This window comes from Dermacentor andersoni, chromosome 8 (genome assembly GCF_023375885.2).
Source record: "Dermacentor andersoni chromosome 8, qqDerAnde1_hic_scaffold, whole genome shotgun sequence".
In the NCBI taxonomy this organism is placed as follows: domain Eukaryota; kingdom Metazoa; phylum Arthropoda; class Arachnida; order Ixodida; family Ixodidae; genus Dermacentor; species Dermacentor andersoni.
Window position 1 is genome coordinate 34,792,260 of NC_092821.1, and position 21,035 is coordinate 34,813,294.

The 21,035-nt window shown below is 46.1% G+C and overlaps 2 protein-coding genes across 2 annotated transcripts in view; one reads left to right on the forward strand and one right to left on the reverse strand.

The window, feature by feature from the left end:
- Positions 1-9,363, forward strand: part of LOC126526425 (lymphoid-specific helicase-like) — a 48,598-nt gene extending 39,235 nt beyond the window's left edge. Inside the window, exons 13-15 of the mRNA XM_055068093.1 lie at positions 247-497; positions 3,389-3,591; positions 9,104-9,363. Coding sequence (XP_054924068.1) covers positions 247-497; positions 3,389-3,591; positions 9,104-9,145 — 496 coding nt within the window. The 3' untranslated portion in view covers positions 9,146-9,363. The remainder of the gene's footprint in view (positions 1-246; positions 498-3,388; positions 3,592-9,103) is intronic.
- Positions 9,364-11,966: 2,603 nt separating this feature from the next.
- Positions 11,967-21,035, reverse strand: part of Agps (alkyldihydroxyacetonephosphate synthase) — a 111,064-nt gene continuing 101,995 nt past the window's right edge. The window contains exons 16-18 of the mRNA XM_050174343.3: positions 19,862-20,051; positions 19,256-19,313; positions 11,967-17,664 (exon numbers count right to left, since the gene is read on the reverse strand). Coding sequence (XP_050030300.1) covers positions 17,540-17,664; positions 19,256-19,313; positions 19,862-20,051 — 373 coding nt within the window. The 3' untranslated portion in view covers positions 11,967-17,539. The remainder of the gene's footprint in view (positions 17,665-19,255; positions 19,314-19,861; positions 20,052-21,035) is intronic.

The window sequence follows — 21,035 nt, forward strand, 5'->3', positions numbered from 1 at the left end:
CTAGGCAATAGTAGTTATCAATAAACAGTTACCTAGTCCAGAGAAGACGCTGTCAAAAACCACAATGTCGTAGGAGTTTTGGAACTTCAAGGCAGTGTTGCTACGAAGTCTTTTGTGTTTGCATACTTTCCGGCTCATCAAGCCTCCACACCTGATAAGGCTATCTTATCTGGTACACTACAGATGTCGCCAGCTTCTTGTCTTTCCTTTCTGCTTAAGCATTTGTGTTTCTTGCACTTTGTGCAGCTACTTTGTGTTCCTGCTGTCGACACGGGCGGGTGGCCTGGGCATCAACCTGACCGGTGCGGACACGGTGGTGCTGTACGACTCGGACTGGAACCCCCAGTGCGACCTACAGGCCATGGACCGCTGCCACCGAATCGGGCAGACCCGGCCGGTCCTGGTCTACCGGCTAGTCACGCGTGGCACGGTTGAGCAACGCATGATCGAGATGGCCGGGGCCAAGCGGCGCCTTGAAAAAATCATCATGCAGAAAGGTTGGCATATGTTGAATGTGCGCTGACCGTGTGTTGAGGCCAGCTGCAAGGAAGTTTTGGACTGCATAATAAAAAGCCTAGTTTCAGGTAGTGTTTATGTAGAGAGCAGCTTCCCTGCTATATTTTAGATTTGAAATATCAATGGATACGTCTCAAAAAGCCAGCAAAAAAAATGTAAAATTTTTAATACAGAAACGGGAAAAATGCTGTCGTTAATGCTAGCCTGAAATGCTGAAACGAGAACATTGAGAAACAGTGCAGCACTTGGGCATGACCTCCATGGTGGAGGGTCGCACCCGTGGTGTGCTCAAAATGGGGAACACTATGCTCCGGGACTTTCATCGTATCCCCTTAACTACCAGGGGCCCGTCTCGTCTGCACTTTTGAAAGGACATTAATTAAGGAGGGTAATTAGACAACTATTAGTCCTGCAGCATCACCCAGATTGCTTCGATGATAGTGTACGGGTGCTACTTATTGATAGCCAGTTTTGTAGGCAAAAAAAAAATGTTTGTGGCAGCTGGATTGTAAATTACAGTCGAACCTCGATATATCGAACAGCGCGGTGATCGCAAAATAGTTCGATATAGCCAGAATTCGATATATAAAATCACGTAGAAAACGCGTCAAAAACTAGCGCAAATCAATCAATGAACCAATCGTGGCGCAATAGATACTCACATGAAGCTTCAAACAAAGTATTTATTTAGTTGAAAGTACTGAAGCAGCGTAGCCGGCTTCATATTGGCAACCGCGTGCTTGACCACGGCGTCCTCAACATAGTCCAAACGGTCCACAGTAGACAGTCCAGTGCCTTCTATTGCGCCGCAGTAGCGGCGTACAACGGCCAAAGCAGCTACAGCCTCAGTTGCAGTCGGGAGCGGGGCAACATCAGCGCTTGCTGGATCAGCCTCGGCAGCGTCTTCGTTTGGCCGCTCAGCAGTCACTTCTGCCGCGATCTCCACGTCTGTTAACTCCGCCACTGTTCCGGTGCAGTCGTCACCGCCAACGAAGTCCGCAATGCACATGATGTGTGGCTCAGCACCGACAAAGCGCTCCAACTGGCTCCACGGCCGCCTCGATCACGCGCGCACGGCGGGGGCAAGCCTCGCCGTGCGCGCGTGATCGAGGCGGCTTGCCCCGCCGTGCGCGCATAGGTGCGCGCGTGATCGCGGCGGCCGTGCTGGCTCCAAGCCGCCGCGTGTGTACGCCGCTACATTCAAATGGCGCCCTCGGCGCAACCGATGTGGGCAGCTGTCGTACGCAGCAGTCTAGAACGCCGATCGCGCCGCCGCTATCTTCGAGGTGTTGCGGGAAAGCTCGCCTCATGTCAACAGAGCGCACTTGGTCTGGGGCAGCGGTGTTCGATATACCCATTTTACATCCGGCCCCGTTCGAAATGAGGAATTAAAAATGCATGCGATTTTTCATGTGATATAGAAATTGTTCGATATACGCAATAATTCGATATATCCGTGTTCGATATATCAAGGTTTGACTGTAATACATGCATATTTCTTTCATTGCCTGCTGTAGCAGCTCGATGGCAATGTTTCCTCTTCACTCGTTGTAGGTTCAATGACGACCAAATGTGGTGGAGGATACGTTTGATTTGCTAGTTTGCCCAGTTGGCTCAAAAGTGCATATGCCACTGGAAAACAGTGTGGCTCTGGAACAAGAGAAAGGATTGGTGTGTCACACAACCGAGAAAAAAAGATTTATTGGTAAACATTCAAGCTGGTAACGAAGTGAGACGCTGGACGACATAGCCACACACATCTGCAAGGTATTAACCAGAGTGTCACTACGTGTGCTTCGGCACAAGGCGGCAGTGTCGCTTCACATTTGACAGTGCTGCTCTGCATTGCTGCCCACTCGGCCTGCATCTTGATGAGGTTCAGAGGTGGCACCTGGTTTAATCCAGACACTGTGGAGGCTGGTTGTCATTCACTGCAGCTCCTAACAAAACCTGCGGACCCTTCAAACTGATACTAACATCGCTCGTTGTCGAGGCCGGACTACTGCTTTTCAGAGAGTACAGCCGATGGATGACCGTCTTTTCTGTTCATTCCATCCTTGTTCTAGAGCCGCAGTGTTTTCAAGCAACAATGAGTCCACAGCAACCGGCCCAACTTTTACCGTCGCATGGCGTTACTGCTGTACTGTTACTGATACTGGCTGCCACAGCTGTGTGTGTATGGAGTTACCAGGCTGCCACAACTGTGCGACAAGCTTACCAGTACGGCTTCAACCGGTTACCACGATTGCATACCAGCATGGCTGCGGCCAGGCTGCCTGCTTCAATCCAAATCTGCTTTTGCTATTTGCTCTCTGTCGTGATAGCAAGAAATAAATGGAAAAATTGACCTTTGCTTATGGTATCTTCGGCTTGTCACCCCAGAGCTCTGCGTTGGAGCGACCACTAAATAAATGCCAATAGAGTTTGCATTTATTGCACCAATGGAACTAACCGTAGACATTTCGAGTCGTCTGTTTCAACCAGCCAAACAGAGAGTCACGTGTCAGGGTGCTCTAGAGTGCTCAATAATGACCAGGCGAATATTTATCATTTCAAGCCACCGTTGAAGTTTTGGCAATGCTTTGCCGTTACTCGCTAGAGGTGTGCCAAATTTTCTCTTCACATTGGCCAGCTTTTCATGCACATTGTCTTGGTAAACCTGTGGGACGGTAGCAGCTGATGCCAACATCTGGGTTAACTCCGTGCACACGCAGTTGTGGCAGCCAGTAACAGTGCGCTAAAACAAAATACACGCTGCATCGAACGCACCAAGTGCTAAGTTCACGCTGTGCACGTGCACAACGGGAGCCTGTCGCGTGGCGGTTACCTTGTTTCTCGTCCGAGTGAAATTGCGTGCGCGTTTGCTTTGCAGGCAAGTTTGCCAAGGTGGGCAAGGATGCCTCGAAGGGTGCTGCCCTCTCCCCCCAGGAGCTTCTGGACCTTCTGCACTCCACAGACCACTCGGCTGTCATTGAGGCCGGCTCCACCGTGCTCTCAAAGGCCGAGCTGAACGCCTTGCTCGACCGAACACGCCTTGCCGCAGATCAAGGCAGCGCGCCGAACAGGCTGTTCGAGGTAGGTGTTATAGCGATGCAGCTGCTCAGTTTTGCAATGTTTCAGTGCTGCTAGAGCTTGTCTTTATCTACCAGACCTTGCGTTGACACTATTGCCCCGTTCTCAGAAATGTGTTGGCTCGAAGCTCTTCCTCGACCCTGGTTGAATGAAGTGCAGCACTGTCAGTCAGTCATAGCACTGTCAGTCCATGAACATCAGTTGCCTCCACTTGGAAACTCGGTAGATAGCTACCTTTGAAGCAGCTTTTTCATCAGAAGAAATTGAAGGACCACTGAAATCAAAGGTCATTAAAAGAGTTCTTGCGTGTCATTTGTTACTTTTTGTTTCCCCACGTAAAATGTGCCCTGTGGGAGTATGCAGGCTTGGACTTTTTTTCTTCTCAGCTGCAAAGCTTCGGAAGCAACTAAATAAAGTTTTTTTTTTTTTTTTTATGGACACTCCAAGAAAATATTTGGCGTTGCTGTGATGCTGTGAGGTTCTGTATGAAGTAGGGGTGTACAAATAGTACTCGGATATCATCGAATCAAATCAAATAGTGAACATTCGAGTTGAGCCCACTTGTAACAGCTGCAGTCGAACCTTGATATATATCAAACTCGAAGGGGATCGTGAAATAGTTCAATATATCAATAATTCGATATTTAAACTAAAAATTTTGTACAAAAATTTTCGAGGGGATTTTACAGCGGTTCGTTACATACAATAATTTGTTATATCCAGGTTCTATATATTTGTGTTCGACTTGGAATAACTAATGCTCGGTTATTACGTACGAGGGTGGTGCTATCATCAAAATATGTATCACGGCAATGGCACTGTGCCTCAGGTACAGTGAACAACCGTGACCGCACAACTCGGTTAAAGCGAATGTGGACAGCACTGTCTAAAAATTCGCATTTCCCCCAGGCACGCTGATAGGAGAGTTTCCCACCTTCATGATACACAACCTTCCCCCGCTGACATGAGGGGTGTTGTACGTGCGCGAGTTTGTGAGTTAGTACAGTCGAACCCGGCTGGTATATCAAACCTGTTTACATCAAATTATTCTATCTATCGAACAATTTCTGGACAAAGTATAGTTACAATGAGTATATATAGCAAAAATTCCGCTTACATCGAACAAAAATAGCAGCGACTGCCAATATATCGAACGTCAAGCTGCGGAAAAATGCCCCCAGAAGTTGGTTTTCCCTCGTGATGGCGGGGAAACCCGGCGGCGCGGCTCCATCGAACCGCTCTCCCTCCGTAACTGCGCTTCGTTGAGCGAGCCGTCGACAGTCCCCTGCAAAAAATTATCCTGGCCCACCCGCAGCGTTTGCTCAGACAGCCAATCAGAGGCTCTTGTGCCCTCGTCGTGCGAAAGTACGAGTTGTCTCGCTGCTTTTCTGGTTCATTGTGTATGCGTCTTGTGGGCCTTCTCCCGCACTGTTGCCATGATGACGCAGCGAAATTTGCCTTTCGTTGTGAAGCTCGAAATAATAAATCGGGTCGAACGCGGTGAGAAGTCGGATGTCCCTGCAGCATGCAAGATTTCGAGGAGCACTCTCAGCACGATCTTGAAGAATAAAGGGAGATTAGGGCTAAAGCGGCCAAATTCGCAACCCGGTGCCCGTGGCGCCCGACGCGTACGCATGGCCGTGTACGAGTGGTTCATCCGAAATTGCTTCAGCCGTGCCGGCTTCCGCGTGCTCAGTGAGGACTGTAAATTCTGATGAATGCAACGAAGCCGTTGCCGGTGTTGCCGAAGTTTGGAGTGAGCTGTCAGAATTTCCGGAAGCTGTTGATGAATCAACGGTGGACGAGTTCGTGAGTGCAAATGATGGTGTCGCGGCCGCAGAAGAGCCCGAAAACGAAGACTACATTGCCGTCATCGTACCGAGCACAAGTGAAATTGGGCACAATGAGGAAAGCAACGACGGTCCTTTGCCCACGTCCTTCGAGGTGATTGGTGCGCTTGCACTAGTCCGGCGCTTTTGCGCGAATGCGGAAGGTTGCGGCCTCAGCTGCTCAGACTCCTTAGACAATGTGGAGAAGTGCGTGTGTCGCTGGAAGCGAAATCGCCCAAGCAGAAAGAAATGCAGGACTATTTCATGCGAAACTAAGCTAATTCCATCAATAAAGTGATATTATAAATGGTATGTGCTTTTATGACATCGAATTATGCCCGATATCGAACTGATAGGTGTTTTTTTGCGAGTTCTATATAACTGGATTTGACTGTAGCACAAGATTGGTTTTCAGTCCCTTTAATGAACTTGCTGAAAGAGTGAATGCGACTTGAAGAGATATGGCCTCTAAATGTCGGCCACTTTGACAATAGCCAAAGACAAGGGCAAGATTTTAAGTGCGAGTATTAATAGCGCTGTCAAGCGGGCATGTTAAGTGCACTTATGGGGAGTGCACTTCGGGACCTTGAGTGACACTTAAGGCTACGCAGTGCTAAACAGGAAAACACAGTGCATTCGCAGTAAAAAAAGAAATTCGTTACAGATTAAAATTATGTTTATTGAAGATGTAGATTAAAATTAGAAAGAAACTTCTAAAAAGTGATTGCTTTAGTTGTATGATAAATAAAAAACAATCAATCTATATTTACTGAATGAAAAACGAAAATATCTTTAATATAAAAGTGTTGCAAGTCAATGCTGGGCAAGACGAATGCCTAGCCAACCAAGAAAAAGATGGTGGCATGCGACAAGGTGGCATTTGATCCTAGAACAAAATATCGGCGAGTTCTATTCCGATTGTTTTATTAAAAGCTGTTCAACTACTAAAATGTGTCCTTTGTGTCCTCCTACAACTTCTCTGTCCTTTTACCATGCATTATATTTTGTATTGCTGAAATTGCTGGCGACGAGGCTACGCACTCAGCCAACAAAGTGCGTTCCATGAACACACTCCGACCGGAGTGCACTCTTCCGCGAGTACACTCCACTTGTGATGTTTAGATTTGGAAAAGTGTACTTAAAACCGAGTGACACTCTCCATAAGTGAACTTGCCTGCTTGACAGGGGTACGGCTCTGACCCGACAAGAAAGCAACTTATGCGGATGTTGAAGATATGTTGCTTAAGTGTTTTGTTGAAGCCCAATCCCGAAACATTCCTATCAGTGGATTGGCGATGCTTTCCAAGGACAAGAAGCTTTGCTTCTGATTGCAGCCCAGGCAATGGCTGGCTGCACTGGTTTAAAGCTTGCCATGGGATAGCGTTCAATGCCATCGCCGGCAAAGCAGCCTCTGCGAACATTGAGGACGTCGACGCATGGCTCTCCGAGAACATTCTAACAATGGCAAGCTGCGCTCGGTGGGACGTGTACAATGCCGATGAAACTGCACTCTTCTACCCGATGCTGCCGTCAAAGACCCATGCCTTTAAAGCAGACACTTTGTGCTGGTGGAAAGCACAGTGAGCTTCGTGCGTTACCGTCCTGTTGTGTACGAACACAGACGGCAGTGACCATTGGCTGCCATTTGTCATCGAGAGGTCTTGCAAGCTGCGGTGCTTTGGGAGTTGTATGTTCCAGTGCACTACAGACACAACACAGAGGCCTGGATGACACGCGAATTATTTGCGGACCGGCTGGTTGAGTTTGATCAAGAATACGTAAAAGGGGAAGGTCCTACTCGTGCTCGGCAACTGTTCGGCGCACCACGTGCAGCTTTCCCCGGCTGTGGTGACCGTACTCTTTCTGCCACCGAATGCGACATCCAAGATTCAGCTGCTGGACGTGGACCTCATTCATGTGCTCAGGGTGTCCTATCAGGGCGCGTAATCCAGCAGTTGCTGATAGCATTTGATGAAGGAGGTGCCGACGTCCCGCTTCGAATCTCTCTGTTCACCACTGTGGAAATGCTTAAGGCTGCCTGAGTTGAGCTAACTGCGGAGGGCATCGCGAATTGCTTCCATAAGGTGCGGTTTATGGCCCCAGGAATGACGGACAAGGTTGTACAACGGCCTCGCGACCTCTAACACAGCACATCATTCACATGAAACTGGCCGGACCTGACTTTGCTTGGAATGATTTCGCGGGTGCAAACGACGATGCTGAGATAGCAGAGACATTCTGACGAAGATGTCGAGGACGCTGATCTGCCACCAGTTGTTGCGAGCACTTCCAACAGTGGTTACTTACATCACATCCCTGAAGCAGTTTGTTAGCAGCAAGGGCCTTGGAGAGGAGCACACGGCCAACTAGAAAATACCGCGATAGGGCACGCTTTGGAAAACTGTACCGCACACAACAGTTTCTAAAAAATAAATGCTGTTCTTAAGTGATCTTTTATTTTTGCCAGTAATATGGGAAATACACGTTCTACGAACTTCGGATATAATACTCGATCAGCGTGACCATCAGGTTTGTCATAAGTGGGCTCGCCTGTAATTCGATTCATGAATGGAATATCTGCTACTATTCGATTTTTAATATTATTCAGTATATTCGGTGTAGAGACTCGCGCATTGCAGCATGTTGCGTGCGCCGTGGAGCTCCTCGTGCTTAATGCCCCGCAGGCGAGCGCCTCACTTCATTTTCGGTGAAAAAAAAGCGCTAAGCGCACCGCAGACGGCCTGCCCCGGTTGGCGCGTGCGTGGGAATTTCTCGGCATGCGCATTCCAACATCGGCCCGATGTAGGGATTGCGCACTCTCGGAATGGTGCCGCATCGGCCGGGACCACCTCTGTCTGTACAGTAAGGTTCGTCCAGGTCGACAAGACCGATCGAAACAACAGTGCAACGTGGACAGAGGGAATGGCAGCGAAAGTAGCGCGTAATTTGGAAAGTGCGAAAGCATGTGCAAAGATGGGGCCGATTGGCCACCGCTACGCAAGCAGATGTGTTCAAAAAGAAATGTTGAATATGTGGCAACGAACTTCCCATTACTTCAACAGCCGTCGATCTAACCCATATGCATTATCCTGGGAACGATCACGGATAAGCCACCTGTATAGAAATTGTATTGATAAAAAGAAAAAAAAAAAAGAATCCAGACTTCCATATAATAGAACTGAGCTGTAATCAGTGTTAGCATACTAATTTGGTGTTCCCTTTAGTAAGCGTGTACTGTACTATGCACCTTGATTTATATGTAACTTACTGATCGTTTGCAACATTAGCCACACCATATTTTCTTGCCCAAAATTTTGTGAGCATTAAATGCTATAAAAGAAATTTCCCGATATTTGATTCAGTGTTTGACTTTCTTTTCTTGATTCGATTCGAAATCTACAATTTACTGATGTTTATTGTTCAAGGCATTTTATTTTTATGGCCAATAAAACTACGAACCTTAATTTGTGTGGTTGCGCAATACCTTGCCATTGCTATCAATGCTTTGCTTTTTGTTGCGTGTTCTGCTAACGCAGGGTGGGTGGCAACTTTTCTTTACCTCAGGGTATTGATGTCTGTTCTCTGAACACAGGAAACGGTGCACACTGATTGCATTGCACGAACTATCTGAAGTGACCCTCTGCGCTCCTGTTCAACATTTCCTCCATTCTCTGCTTTTTTTCCAGGTTGTCGTGAAAGACGGCGATACCATCGACAACCTTGGCTAAGCCTTCAAGGACGACGGGACCAAATCCATCATCTCATATCTTTATTAATACTAAACCATAAGTTCATGGCTTATAGAGAGAGGCTGTTTTATTTATATGTGCATTTGCATTAGGTCACAGAGTTTACCTTTTAGTACGAAATTGGTCTGTTTGTACAGTTCTGAAGTTGGGCACAAGTGTGCTCAAGTTGTGATATAATAAAAGGTACTTTTACAGAATGTTTGAAAACTTGATCATTTTCTCTATGCTGTTATCTTACAGGAAATGGCATGCTTTGTAGAGAAAGGAACTGTATTCGAATGGTATGAAAAAAATTTCCATTTCTTGCTCAAGGACAAACATCTGTATGGGTAAAAAGTCTCTTTCAGCGACTACCAAAGCTTGTCGAAATCTGTGTGCATAATTGCCTCCATTTTCAGAGCTTGTGGAAAGGAATCAATGGGGCTTGCAAATTTTACTGATCTCCGATTTAAGTCATACTTAAAATTAAAAGTGCATGTTTGACTGTGGTATTGTATCGTAAAAATGTAATAACCATCCCTGTTCATAACATCTTGCAGATGGATTGTCAGTTCTGGAGGCTGTTAGTCGAACTTGAGAGGAAGTTGCCTTCGAGCATTTCTGTTCCAATGTATGTACATCCTGCCAATTTTATAATATAATATGCGAGTGTTTACCAGTCAAGCCTGTATGGCCGCATGCGTCCATGAACACGAGTGTTTGCGCACCACATGCAAAGCTTTTGCCGTCACGAACGTCGTCTGCAGGCTGTTCCCACAAGCTCCTACCACCTTTGTATGCAAATTGCAGTTAGTCGATTGCAGGAACTTGCCTTAAACACTTGTTTTTGCAGGTAATGCTTGAGGGAGGAGTGCCGTGTGGTCATGAGAACAACCAAGAAGGCAACACAAATTGAAGGCACAAGTTTTGTATGCATGCATGCACTTTTGTCAATTTTGCTGGCACAGTCAGTCTTAAAGCTAAAACTCGTTCTTTTCTACACTTGTGCGACATTATCAACTGAATACGGGTGCTAAACCTGAGAAAGTATGACATGGCCAGTACAACTACCCGTCCAAGATGGAAGTTCTCGCACGTTACTTTTACCATATGCAGCACACTGTCGTGCTAGCGCCTACTATCCTGTTTTGCAGCCATATTTGTTGCACTATCTCTATATTTGCATTTTCCAACGCTACCTGTGTTGCAGCCGCAAAAAGCTGTAGCAGTAAGCAGTACTGAATTTGACATTCCCGACATTGTGCATTGTAAAAAAACTTCCAATGCCTCTGGGGTGGTACTCTCCGGTGATCACTTCAGAGATATCTTCTTTCATAAGATTTTGCCTTACTAGCTCTACCCACCATTCCCGTGGTTGCGCCATGGTGGCAGCGCATGTGGACACCAGCACTGAAATTGTGTTGGCGTTTTTGGTAGAAAGCTGCATGTGTGGATGTATATTAGTAAAGTGGATGCATAATTAGTAAACAGCCAAAGTTTTTGGGCGGTAAGATCAGAAAAAATGTTTGATTTCCAAGCCGTTTGCAACCACAGCCATTAAAACCATACAACACTGGGTTCGTATGTACAGTCTAACCTCATAACATCGCACCTTACACAAAAGTACATTCGGCAAATTCAGTATTCACTATAAGCACACATTCGTCACATGCAGATAGCGGCATCAAACGTTTTAGACTTCTTTAGATCTGCCGATTCATTACCTCGAGATTCAACTGAACTAGCACAGGCTGGAAATTTGACTACCAAGCTGTGTTCTGTAAAATTTTCCAGTTCACCATACATTGGCCTCTTTCCACGTCCCATCGCTGCCAAGTTGCACAGTTGGGTGCTTGTATGAGCATTGTAGCCCGTGGCATATTTTGGGGATGTGATGGCAGACGGGATTCCACTGAATGGACGTGCACCAAATGCCAGCCAGATTTGAAGATTTAAAGCCAAGCTCTCTCTGCCTCTTTCCCGGGGTTTGGCATTCGCCAGTTTTCTTGCCTAGCAGGCAACATGGGGCTACTTGGTGTCCGCTTCTTGGCATGTGCCAGCATAGTGGGCTACTGGGTATCTGCCCATCCTTGGCCAATCCTCCAGTGTGTGTTGCGGTGACACAGAGGGTATAGGAGCCCTAAATGTATTTTCACACCTGCAGTACTTCTCCGTGCATGCCCCTCTTGCCAGCATCTTGCCCTTGACGCGCGCCATGCAAGACTTTTGTCTTCGTGACAAGAGCCAGCAGCTGCAGGCGGCAAGGCTGTCTGCGTGTCGTCCGCCATCGCTGCTACCTTGTGAACGCACACAAGCTTTGCTTCATTTAGATTCCATACAGATTCCAACATTGTGTTGGCCCTGTGACTTTTAAAATTGCTGTGTGTACCCTAAAGTTAGAGTTAGACATTAATTACATTTTTTTTAAGCAGCTAGAATAGTGCACAGCATGCACCTTCTTGCATCTCTCGTTGGTAATGCGCTGAAAAATTGTTTACTGCACAGGTTACCACGCAGCATGCAGACCTTCGTGAAGTGGCTCGTAGAACCTATTATCCACAATTAATGACTTGTGTGTAGGCCGATTAATCCACGTCCTAGCGCTTCTAAGCACTTTCTTTCCTGTGGCCTATGCCCCTGGACACGGCTCTTCTGTACACAGTCTGGTTCACTTGCTTTAGCACAGATGGTAGATTGCAGACAAACTTTCAAAACTTCAAATTTTTCTGTTCTGCATAACAAAGGCAGGTGATAGAGATGGCTTCAAGCACTAAAGGAATGGGACAGCCTTTGGCACTAGTTACTTGCCACAACCACCATGGGAATGTCAAAACCGGTTTATTCACACGATCAGCAACGAAAATACACACACTCATACAAAAAACAAGAAGGCAATGTAAAAACCCGCAACAGTTTCACCTTGTTTACCAGCATGTGAGACTTTTCTCCGACAGCGCTCGACCCTGCTGTTCATACTCGCGTGCTCGCCATTCATTCACTGTCACTAGGAGACGAGAACTCGAGAGATGACTACACAACACTTGATTCATGGAGTTTCATACGCCATGTCTAGAGGGAAAGCTGGCGCTAGCAATTTGAGCGTGAAGCAGCTCGCTGTGGATGGCTGTGCTAACCTGGTGAACTTGTTTGTGCAGCATTCACCACAAGTGTCGACCCCCTTTGGCTGGTCACTTAGCATGATGGTAAAATGGCTCTGTAAATGCACCTGGCAAAAAAAAACGAAAACGCCATAGCAGTACTAAAACATTCTGCACAAAATTTATCCCTAGAAATGACAGAATGCTCGTAAACAGCAAGTTCTTCACGAACTCCAATCCCCTGTGCATTCAAAGATGCTCACAACCAATGGCAGTGCATGCACACCATTATGAAATGGTTGCGTAGAAGAGTTGTGTGCAATGTCAAAATGTACTTAATTCTGTGCTGTTTTATCTCAACAATGCTGAACTGCCAAGATAAAAAAAAAACGAAAAGAAAAAACTAAAATTTGGCAGAGACACGACTGCTTATGTGTGGGAATGCGAAAGCATTGTAGTTCCTTTGGTGAAATGTTTTTTTTTTTTCCCGCGCAAACTCTCGCCTGCCTTCTAACTGCACCTCAGTAAGGCCAAATCAAAACGTGTTAATTGTCTCAACGTGCTCGCTTGCCTACGAGGAGTTCATAACGCGAAGGACCGCGCAGCGGTGTTCAATTGGACATTAATGCTGTTTATTTTATGCACATTTTGTGCACTCGTGACATGGCACCACTTCCCCGTCATTGGCTGTGCTGTCACGTGCCCAATGACACACGCACTAGGCAGCACCTTCGGCCGGCCAGATCCGTGGAGCCATTGTGAAGTTGGGGAAGCAGGCTCGTCTCGCACCCCGGAGGCTTGGGTTCTTCCCACCCAGACCGAAATTTACCAAATTTTCTTTTCAAAGCCATTGATCTACTTAGTTTACAGGAACCTCCCCGAGAAATGAGACATCGATTAGAGTATTTTTTTATGTGGTTTTACTATTTGCCGTCAGCCATTTTTGGTACCATCATTTGGTCACGTCGCTGACTACAACGCCGGATTTTCGCGCAATGGGGCACATGATGCTTTCGCATTAACAAGTCTCCAAGAGATGCAGAACTGAATCCATACTCCAGCACACGAGTCCAGAAGTGCCAATCCGAGGCCACTCTTGCAATCATCCTCACAGTGGTTTGATCTACTTTAACACCAGCTTTCCCTCTAGTATTTGTATGAAGCTCCATGGTTTGATCGTTTGGCTATGCGACTACTTTAAGCGGGGACGCAGCTTTGGAGTAGCAACTTCACATTATTCGAAAACAAAAATTGTTTTATATCTGCATTTGAAGAAAAAAAAAGTGTTACAAAACCTTGGCCACCTACGTAGCTAAGGCTGGGTACCAAAAGCTGCATTGACTAACCAGAGGACGTATTGTGCAAGGATTATCTTTCTTCGAATCGATTAATTTGTTACCACGCATCCCAGTGCTTGGTCGATAATGACAACTGAGGTTTCGACTTGTGCCAGCCTATGACGAAGGACAAAAGGAATGAATAATGAGAACCGTTACATGATTCAGCTCTAGAGACCTATTGCTCCCAAATGCCCCAAACTATTTCGCCCAAAATGCATTAAGATGATCCTGACTGGAATGGCTTCAAATGTTTGTAAATGCTAATGACTGCAAAGCACTAAGAGACACGCGTCTTAAATGAAATAAAATTAAAGCAAGAAAGAAAAGGAAGTAACAGAGTAGTTGTTTGTGTCGCTAATCCTTTAAAGGGGCAATCACCATGGTCGTCAAACTATTCCCAGTTTATTGTTCTAAGTGAGACTAGAGGTGGCAGTATCGCAACACAAAAATGCACACGAAAAAGGGGGGGGGGGGGGGCTCTCGGCGCGCAGTTTAACCCAAATTTTCAATTGTAAATCGATGTCTCTAAGCCCTTCCCACTGACAGAAACCTTCATTCTTGCTTGGCTTGTGCAACATCAAGTGTGGAACCTGTAGAAACTCTTAGGTTGAGCACGAAGACGCACAAGTGAAAACGAAACCATGTTTATACCATGCACATTGACCACGCATAACACATTTCATTTCGCTGCCTGTTGGATATTGCAAGACTATTGTACGGTACAACTGCAACAAAGAAATGCAAAGAAAGAAGGAATTTCTGCTGCACAGAATGCGTTCAAACGTCACCTGCTTGCTGTGGAACATGTACGGTTTAACATGCAATACATAGTACGAGCTAAAAAATTTGTTGTTGTGACCCCTTTAAGCTCATTTAACTATGTTTTGCATTTGCTGCACTACTGCCAGACATTCAAATGAATGTCTGGCAGTCCCATTGTGTGTCCCAATGTCTGACAATGCCATTGTGCATGCTAACGTTTTGTCGCATACCCTATGTAAAAAAAAAAAAATTCCGTTTTTAGCACCTGATCAAACACAGCAAAGATGTACGCAGCGATCTCTGTACATATCTACCTTTACATAAATACACTGGCATGCTAATTAATTAGACTGCAGTTAAGGGTGTTGCAGATCAGACGCTCCAGCATGGCTTAATGTCACTGAGCCACATTGCACTCAGTCAATGGAATCAGCAATTCAGTGTATTGTGTGGATCTAACTTAACAAGCATGACTGCAATATTAGATTTAGAATTATGGTAAGCAGGAACATTAAAACTACTACTACTGCTGCAGCGATTTCTACAAAGTTAAAAAAAAAAATGGACTGAAGTTGCAGCCTCCAAAGCTACAACCCCCCCTCCCCCCCTTTGGCAAAAGAAAAGGACATGCCCTTTGTAACCGGCGGACAACACTGAAAACACAGTCACCTAATGTATTCCAGCAACAGGAAGCTCCGTGATTTAAACAAAAGATTTTCGGGGCACAAGTGTGGTAATCGATGCACGCTTTACAACCGGCTCTGCACCACTGGGCTGCTACAAGATTCCACAATGAATTTACGTATTGCATCCCTCAAATCATGAAAGCCAGCTGTCTAGCCGGAGACACAGTGTTAAATGAAGAGACGATTTGCATAATTCTGTCAGTTGGCTGTCCCGCAACGATAAAGGCTACATTTCTGCTTCAAGTGTGTAGTGCTTAGAGAGAAAATCGCCATTGTAGAGATAATGATCAGTGTTGCAGTGATGCTAACACTTTCTTGCATTTCTGAATTCCTTCCCAGTGAAAGCTAATCTAGAAATTTAGTTCTGTCGGTGACCTGCGTCATAGAAAAAGCTGCAATCCCCTCCGTTCTGTTTAGAAAAGACACCCCACTCTCTGAACAGCCTTAAAAACGGGAAGTAACCATCAGAAATCTAAGTATTGAGAAGCGTAACCCACTCGTTGAGGCCAGATGGTATGACCCTGTCATTTTTGAAAAGGAGTGCAGAAGCGAATCTGTGAATGTGACCTCTTGACTGGATTGTATTGGACTGTTTTGTGGGCATAGCTATGCAGGCAAGCCAAGTTTCAGATTTCTGCAAGACGTCTGTACCCGATTCTGTTATGTAGCCTGAGAAACTACCCTCACCTCCTAAACGTTGCTTGCTGAAAATATTGCACAAGCATAGACCACCTGCTTTTAAAAGAAACGCTTGACCATGCAGGCAGAAAATACAAGAATAGACAAAATGTACAAAACACCTTCCTTGCCTCCTGATGCCTCCCCAGTACCAATTTAATCTGTGATAACTGTTAAACAAAACTATCACAAATATGGTAATGCCACTAACTTAGTTAATCTTAAAACATAATGAACCATTACAAAAAGAAAAAAGCTTTACTTTGACAACTTTCGCACAGGCTACGCCAACATGCCTCCCGTGAGCTACATGACACAAGTGCACAGCTATCCAAAGGTCTAGCCAACTTTCAGGAAGATATCAAATATGCACCAAAAACTAGCCAAGGACAGAAGCTGCAGCACTCACATAAGCCATTCCCATCTGGACACGTAAATTCTGCCATATTGTCAAATTTGCCATCTTTGAGCCAATTGGCTCAGAATGCCAAAATGATGGAATTTGACCAACACAGTGGAATTCGACGTAGTTTAAACAACACTTCGTATTGCGATTTCCTTTGGCATAAACAGCAGTTTTGAAAACCAACAGGTCCTGCCATGACCCATCGCAACTTTGGGATGATTAACCACATTTCTACCAATCCGATCCACCAATTTTCAGCGTACTTTTTCGGGTATCACTGAAACCTCGATATAAAAAAAGAAATAGAGAGAAAGAGAAAAAAAAAGAAATGTTCCACACTTTGTTAGCATGACTGACTGTATGTGTAAACAAAAACCGCCAGACTAAACTTGGACAGGTCAACCACAAAACTACCGTCGGATCTTAATATCGGCCTTTTTTTTTTCACAGAACACATGCACCAGAGCACTTTGTGTTGCGCTTGCGCATACAGAAGGCGAAAGGACACATCAATAAGCAGCACAGCAACTAAGGAAGGTTACCTCTGAGCCATGCAGCAATATCAAAGTGTCCCTAACACATTCGAGCACAAACTAAACCAGGTTGGTAGCTTGCACTCGTTCTGTCCATCTTTCCTTGTGCGGTTCGTTTTAATGTACACGGTCAATCATGCTAAAGGCTCTGTTATACTCCAACTTAGGGGGAGTGTGTATGCTAGTCACGGCAACACTGCATCCACGGGATGACTACAATCTGCCCTGCCAATGCGATGAATGCGACCAGCGGCACTGGATGCGCCTGGATGCTGGCAGGGCGGAGACAAAACACTCTCTACTTCGACGCCGAATGCCGGTGCGTTTTTCCCAGAATGCAGTGTGCGCTCCCAACAGCAGACACTACTGGACTCGGAGACAGGCCTGCAATTTGCAAAACGTGCGCAAACAGATGCGATCCCAGAGCGGGTGCATGCGCCATGTCGGTTGCCCACGTGCCACGGTCGCTGGGCAACAAGGCGTGCCATTGGAGTAGCTGTAGCTGGCCGAAGTTTACAAGACCGAATTTCAGGCCAGCATTGCGCAACTGGGCCAACGTAACCGGGGCCAGCAGACGCCATCGCCCCTTACCAGGAATGCCAGAGTATAACAGCGCCTTAAGAGAATTTCACCAACTAGCTCACAAAGATTCCCCAGTGAAATATACTCCACTTATTTTTGTTTTGTTTTTGTTTTCCTAGTGGTTGGTTTTTTTGCACTCCCTTGCGACACTCCTCAAGCAACAGTTCGTCCTAATGCCCTTGACGAAACTGTCCTGAGAAGCTGGCATCCTAGCCAGTTGGCTGCTCCGGTGACGATGTTGGCCCTCTAAGTGTGAGCCTTTGGCAAGAATGCCCCCCGAAAGAAGCAGAGTCTTTTCGTTCGTTGAATTCACATTGCCAGATTGCCGCTGGCGAAGATGTTCTGCGGGTCGACGCTGTGCTTCACGGCTCGGAGCATCTGCAAGCCCGTGCTTGATATTGTTTGTTCGAGCCAGCGCTTCCGGATCTTGCCAACTGAAAGAAAGCAGTGCATAAATAAAGAAGTTGTCTTTGACAAAGGCTTAAGAGAGCTTGTTCCTGCATGTATGCACGAGCGACTTAGCTTGGGAGCTCCAAACACACCTAAATCGTGCAACCCCCACCCACTTGCCCTTTTATCCACATGGTCAATACAAAGCAATGATAGTGTCCAAGAGAAAAAGAAATAAACATGTTAAGCAAGCAAGCTGATATTTGTCTGGCACAAGAATGTCTGCATTGTTTGAGCAGTGTGAAACACTTGAGCTTGAACCACAAGTAGAATAAGGAGCACGCAATGAGCATAGGAACAGAAAGTGATAGGCACAATGTCAACAGAAGGAAAGACAGCAGTACGACTGGAGGACAAATGGAGGTAGCCAATATTCTAGTCAGCAATGAGAGAGAGAGAAAAAGAACATGGAAAATGGAGTTGGGCAGGCCATGTAATGCATAGGGCATGCAGATAACCTGTGGTCAATGAGAATTGTACAACATGCACCAGGAGAAGGAAAGTGAGTCGATGACAGCAGAGAATTAGGCGGTGTGACGATGTTAGAAAATTTGCAGGTATAAGGTGGGGTAACATGGTGCAAACCAAAGCTAATTGGCGATTGCTAGGAGAGGCCTTCGTTCTGAAGAGGACATAAATTGGGCTGATAGGGATGAATATAGCACCGGACTGATCGATCGTGTTTGCTATCGTTTTTACATTGCCAATGCTTTGTTCATGGCATTAACGAAGCGCTCCTTGCAAAAAGCTGCGCTACAGAGGTGCATTCTGTCTGCCACTTATCTGTAGGTTCACCTAAAGTGAAACACGCCTGCCGTTTTCTAGCCCCAATGGTGAATCATTTTGAGGGCTGTCCAGACTGCAACGATGACTGTGCCACTTTGTGAATTAGACGACTTGCGTGCTCGTTCCAGAAGGCCACAGAGCCCATGCCATGCTGAAATGCCAGTTCTCGTTTTATCACTGATGCCAAGCAGCATTGAGATTGGTCAGTCCTTCACCCGGGAATGCTGAATGCCAACAGCTTACTTCCTATCGTGGAATAATCATACTTAAGTTGTTCGCCTTGAACGAGACAGCTATGGTGCCTGTGGCAGGCAATTTCTCACCCTTTGCTCTATTACAGAACGGTCCCGTATGAGTATCACACGTGTGAGATGAAACGCCAGTGACCTGCTAGGTTCTCACTGTTGGTCTGTTCCAAGAGCCACAGTTCTCTTAATACTATACAGTGCCCACATCGAGCCCCTCTGTGACCAGCTCCCTCAATGCAATGAAAACTAATCTCGAAGGCCACACTTTTGCTTACTGCAGCTGCTGGAAGCTGTATCGTAGGATGAGCTCTCATTTACAATCTATTTAGGAGCCCACGCTTGGCAGCTTTTTAACACACCTGCTACTCTACATACATAGCTATACTGACTGGACAGTGGTAGAAGGTACCATGAGTAAAACTGATACTATGAGCTGCAAGAATCTGTACGTATGATGCACGATGTTAAAAAGCTGGCTCCAGTAGCTCAGATCATAATTTTTCAGGCACAAAGAAAGCCATAAGAGGGTGCATCACACTACCTCCATGATGGTGGGAAATGCTGCCTCCACAAGCCAGGATCTCTTCTCTCGCTGCAGCCTGAAAAGAAGCAGTGGGCCCCCGTCACACCGCATCCTGTCGTCGCAGTACCAACGACACTGAATTTGGCACGCAGCTGCGTTCAAGCAACAGGCGATAGAAATACATGCGCTGTGCGACACCTGCAGTTGAAAGGATGTCCCACGTCCACTGCCTTTGCCCTAAGTGGCACTAGCCAACACTCCCAGGAATAGATGTAGGACACAAACAGATACCCGGGACAGTATACAGGATGACAGTCACCACAGTAACACAATGGGAGCACCACAATAATGCGTAAAATGTAACTTCAGGCCCCACTTATTGCAAGTTGTTTGTTCACCCACTTTCATTTTCCTTCTCTTTGTTATTTTACACTTGGCTATTTTCCCCTTCATTTTCCCAAGCTTCATTATCTGCTGATGTGGTTGCAAATAATAATAATAATAAAGAAAGAAAACTGAAGCCCTCAGTTTCTCTTATGCTTCTTGTTCATGTAATGTAACAAGGCTTATGCTCCAAAGCAGCTGGCCTTGCTGGCTGTGGCAGTGTTGGCACAGAATTCTCACCTCGATCTCCTCGTACGCATGCACGGGGTCAGCGACCCCGGAGTAGTTGAAGGCAAAGTAGAAGTAGACGCAGGCTCCCGCGTCGTACGTCTGTGTCACGCGACACGAGGACAGAGGAGGTAGCGACACCCCATGATTGCGAGACTCTCGCATGATGACGTCCTTGACGTTGCGGCACAGGTCCACGACCCTGCGAGCAGCAATGCGTCAGGCTGAACAACATGCTCAAATAATAGTGTCTTTACACAGCAAATGGGTCGCCAATAGGTCGCCAACCGCCTCTGTTAAGATTAAACTGCACTGTTTAACATCTTGAAGCTGCACAGTTAGCTATGATGGATGTCACAATAAAGGTCTCCGGATTAATTTTAACTGCCTGGGGTTCTTTAAGGAGCACAGGAGCATTTCGCCCCCATCAAGATGCAGCCGCTGCTGCAGCAGCTAACAAGCGAACCCGTGACCTTGTGCTTAGCAGCAAAATGCCATAGCCACTCTTGCTGCCAGGTAAAGAGGAACATGTGGGTCTGACGTAAACACCAGCAGGTTCATTGAACCAGGTGGCATTAAAGAAACTAGCTCATAATTTGCCATATAAGGAAACTAGCTGTAGCTGACACTACCATCACAACTGTCTATTAATTTGAAATGATCAACGATTCCCGAGGGCATCAGCTTAGCAAGACCGCAGACAGAATGCAACACACAGACAATGCAGACATAGCCTCTGTGGTCTTCCTAAGCCAACACACTCCAATATAAACTTTCATCACTTCACCAAGCCTTCCATCCTGTTGATTGGGAATGCTTCAGTGTGACAGTCATTGCCACACATACCACTGTTAATTTAAAGGTAGTTTTGACAAACATACTTAATTTGACTAACACAGAGCTGTAGGCACATTAATGAACTCTGCATGCGATGCTATCAGTACACCCTGTACATAACTTCTGTGAAGATTAAGATGTTGGAGGAATAATACCAGATACAATATAAAGTGGCCATTTTGCGTGCACTAGACATGCCAGTTTACGCAGTTTACAGACCGGCGATATGAGCTGCAGTTAAGGAATACTGAAGGGAAAATATTGTTGTTATTGCAGACAGCGATGTTTTACTTCAATTAAGAAAGGCATTAGCCAAGACAGTGACTCACTCTGCAGGGGTTGGGAAAAG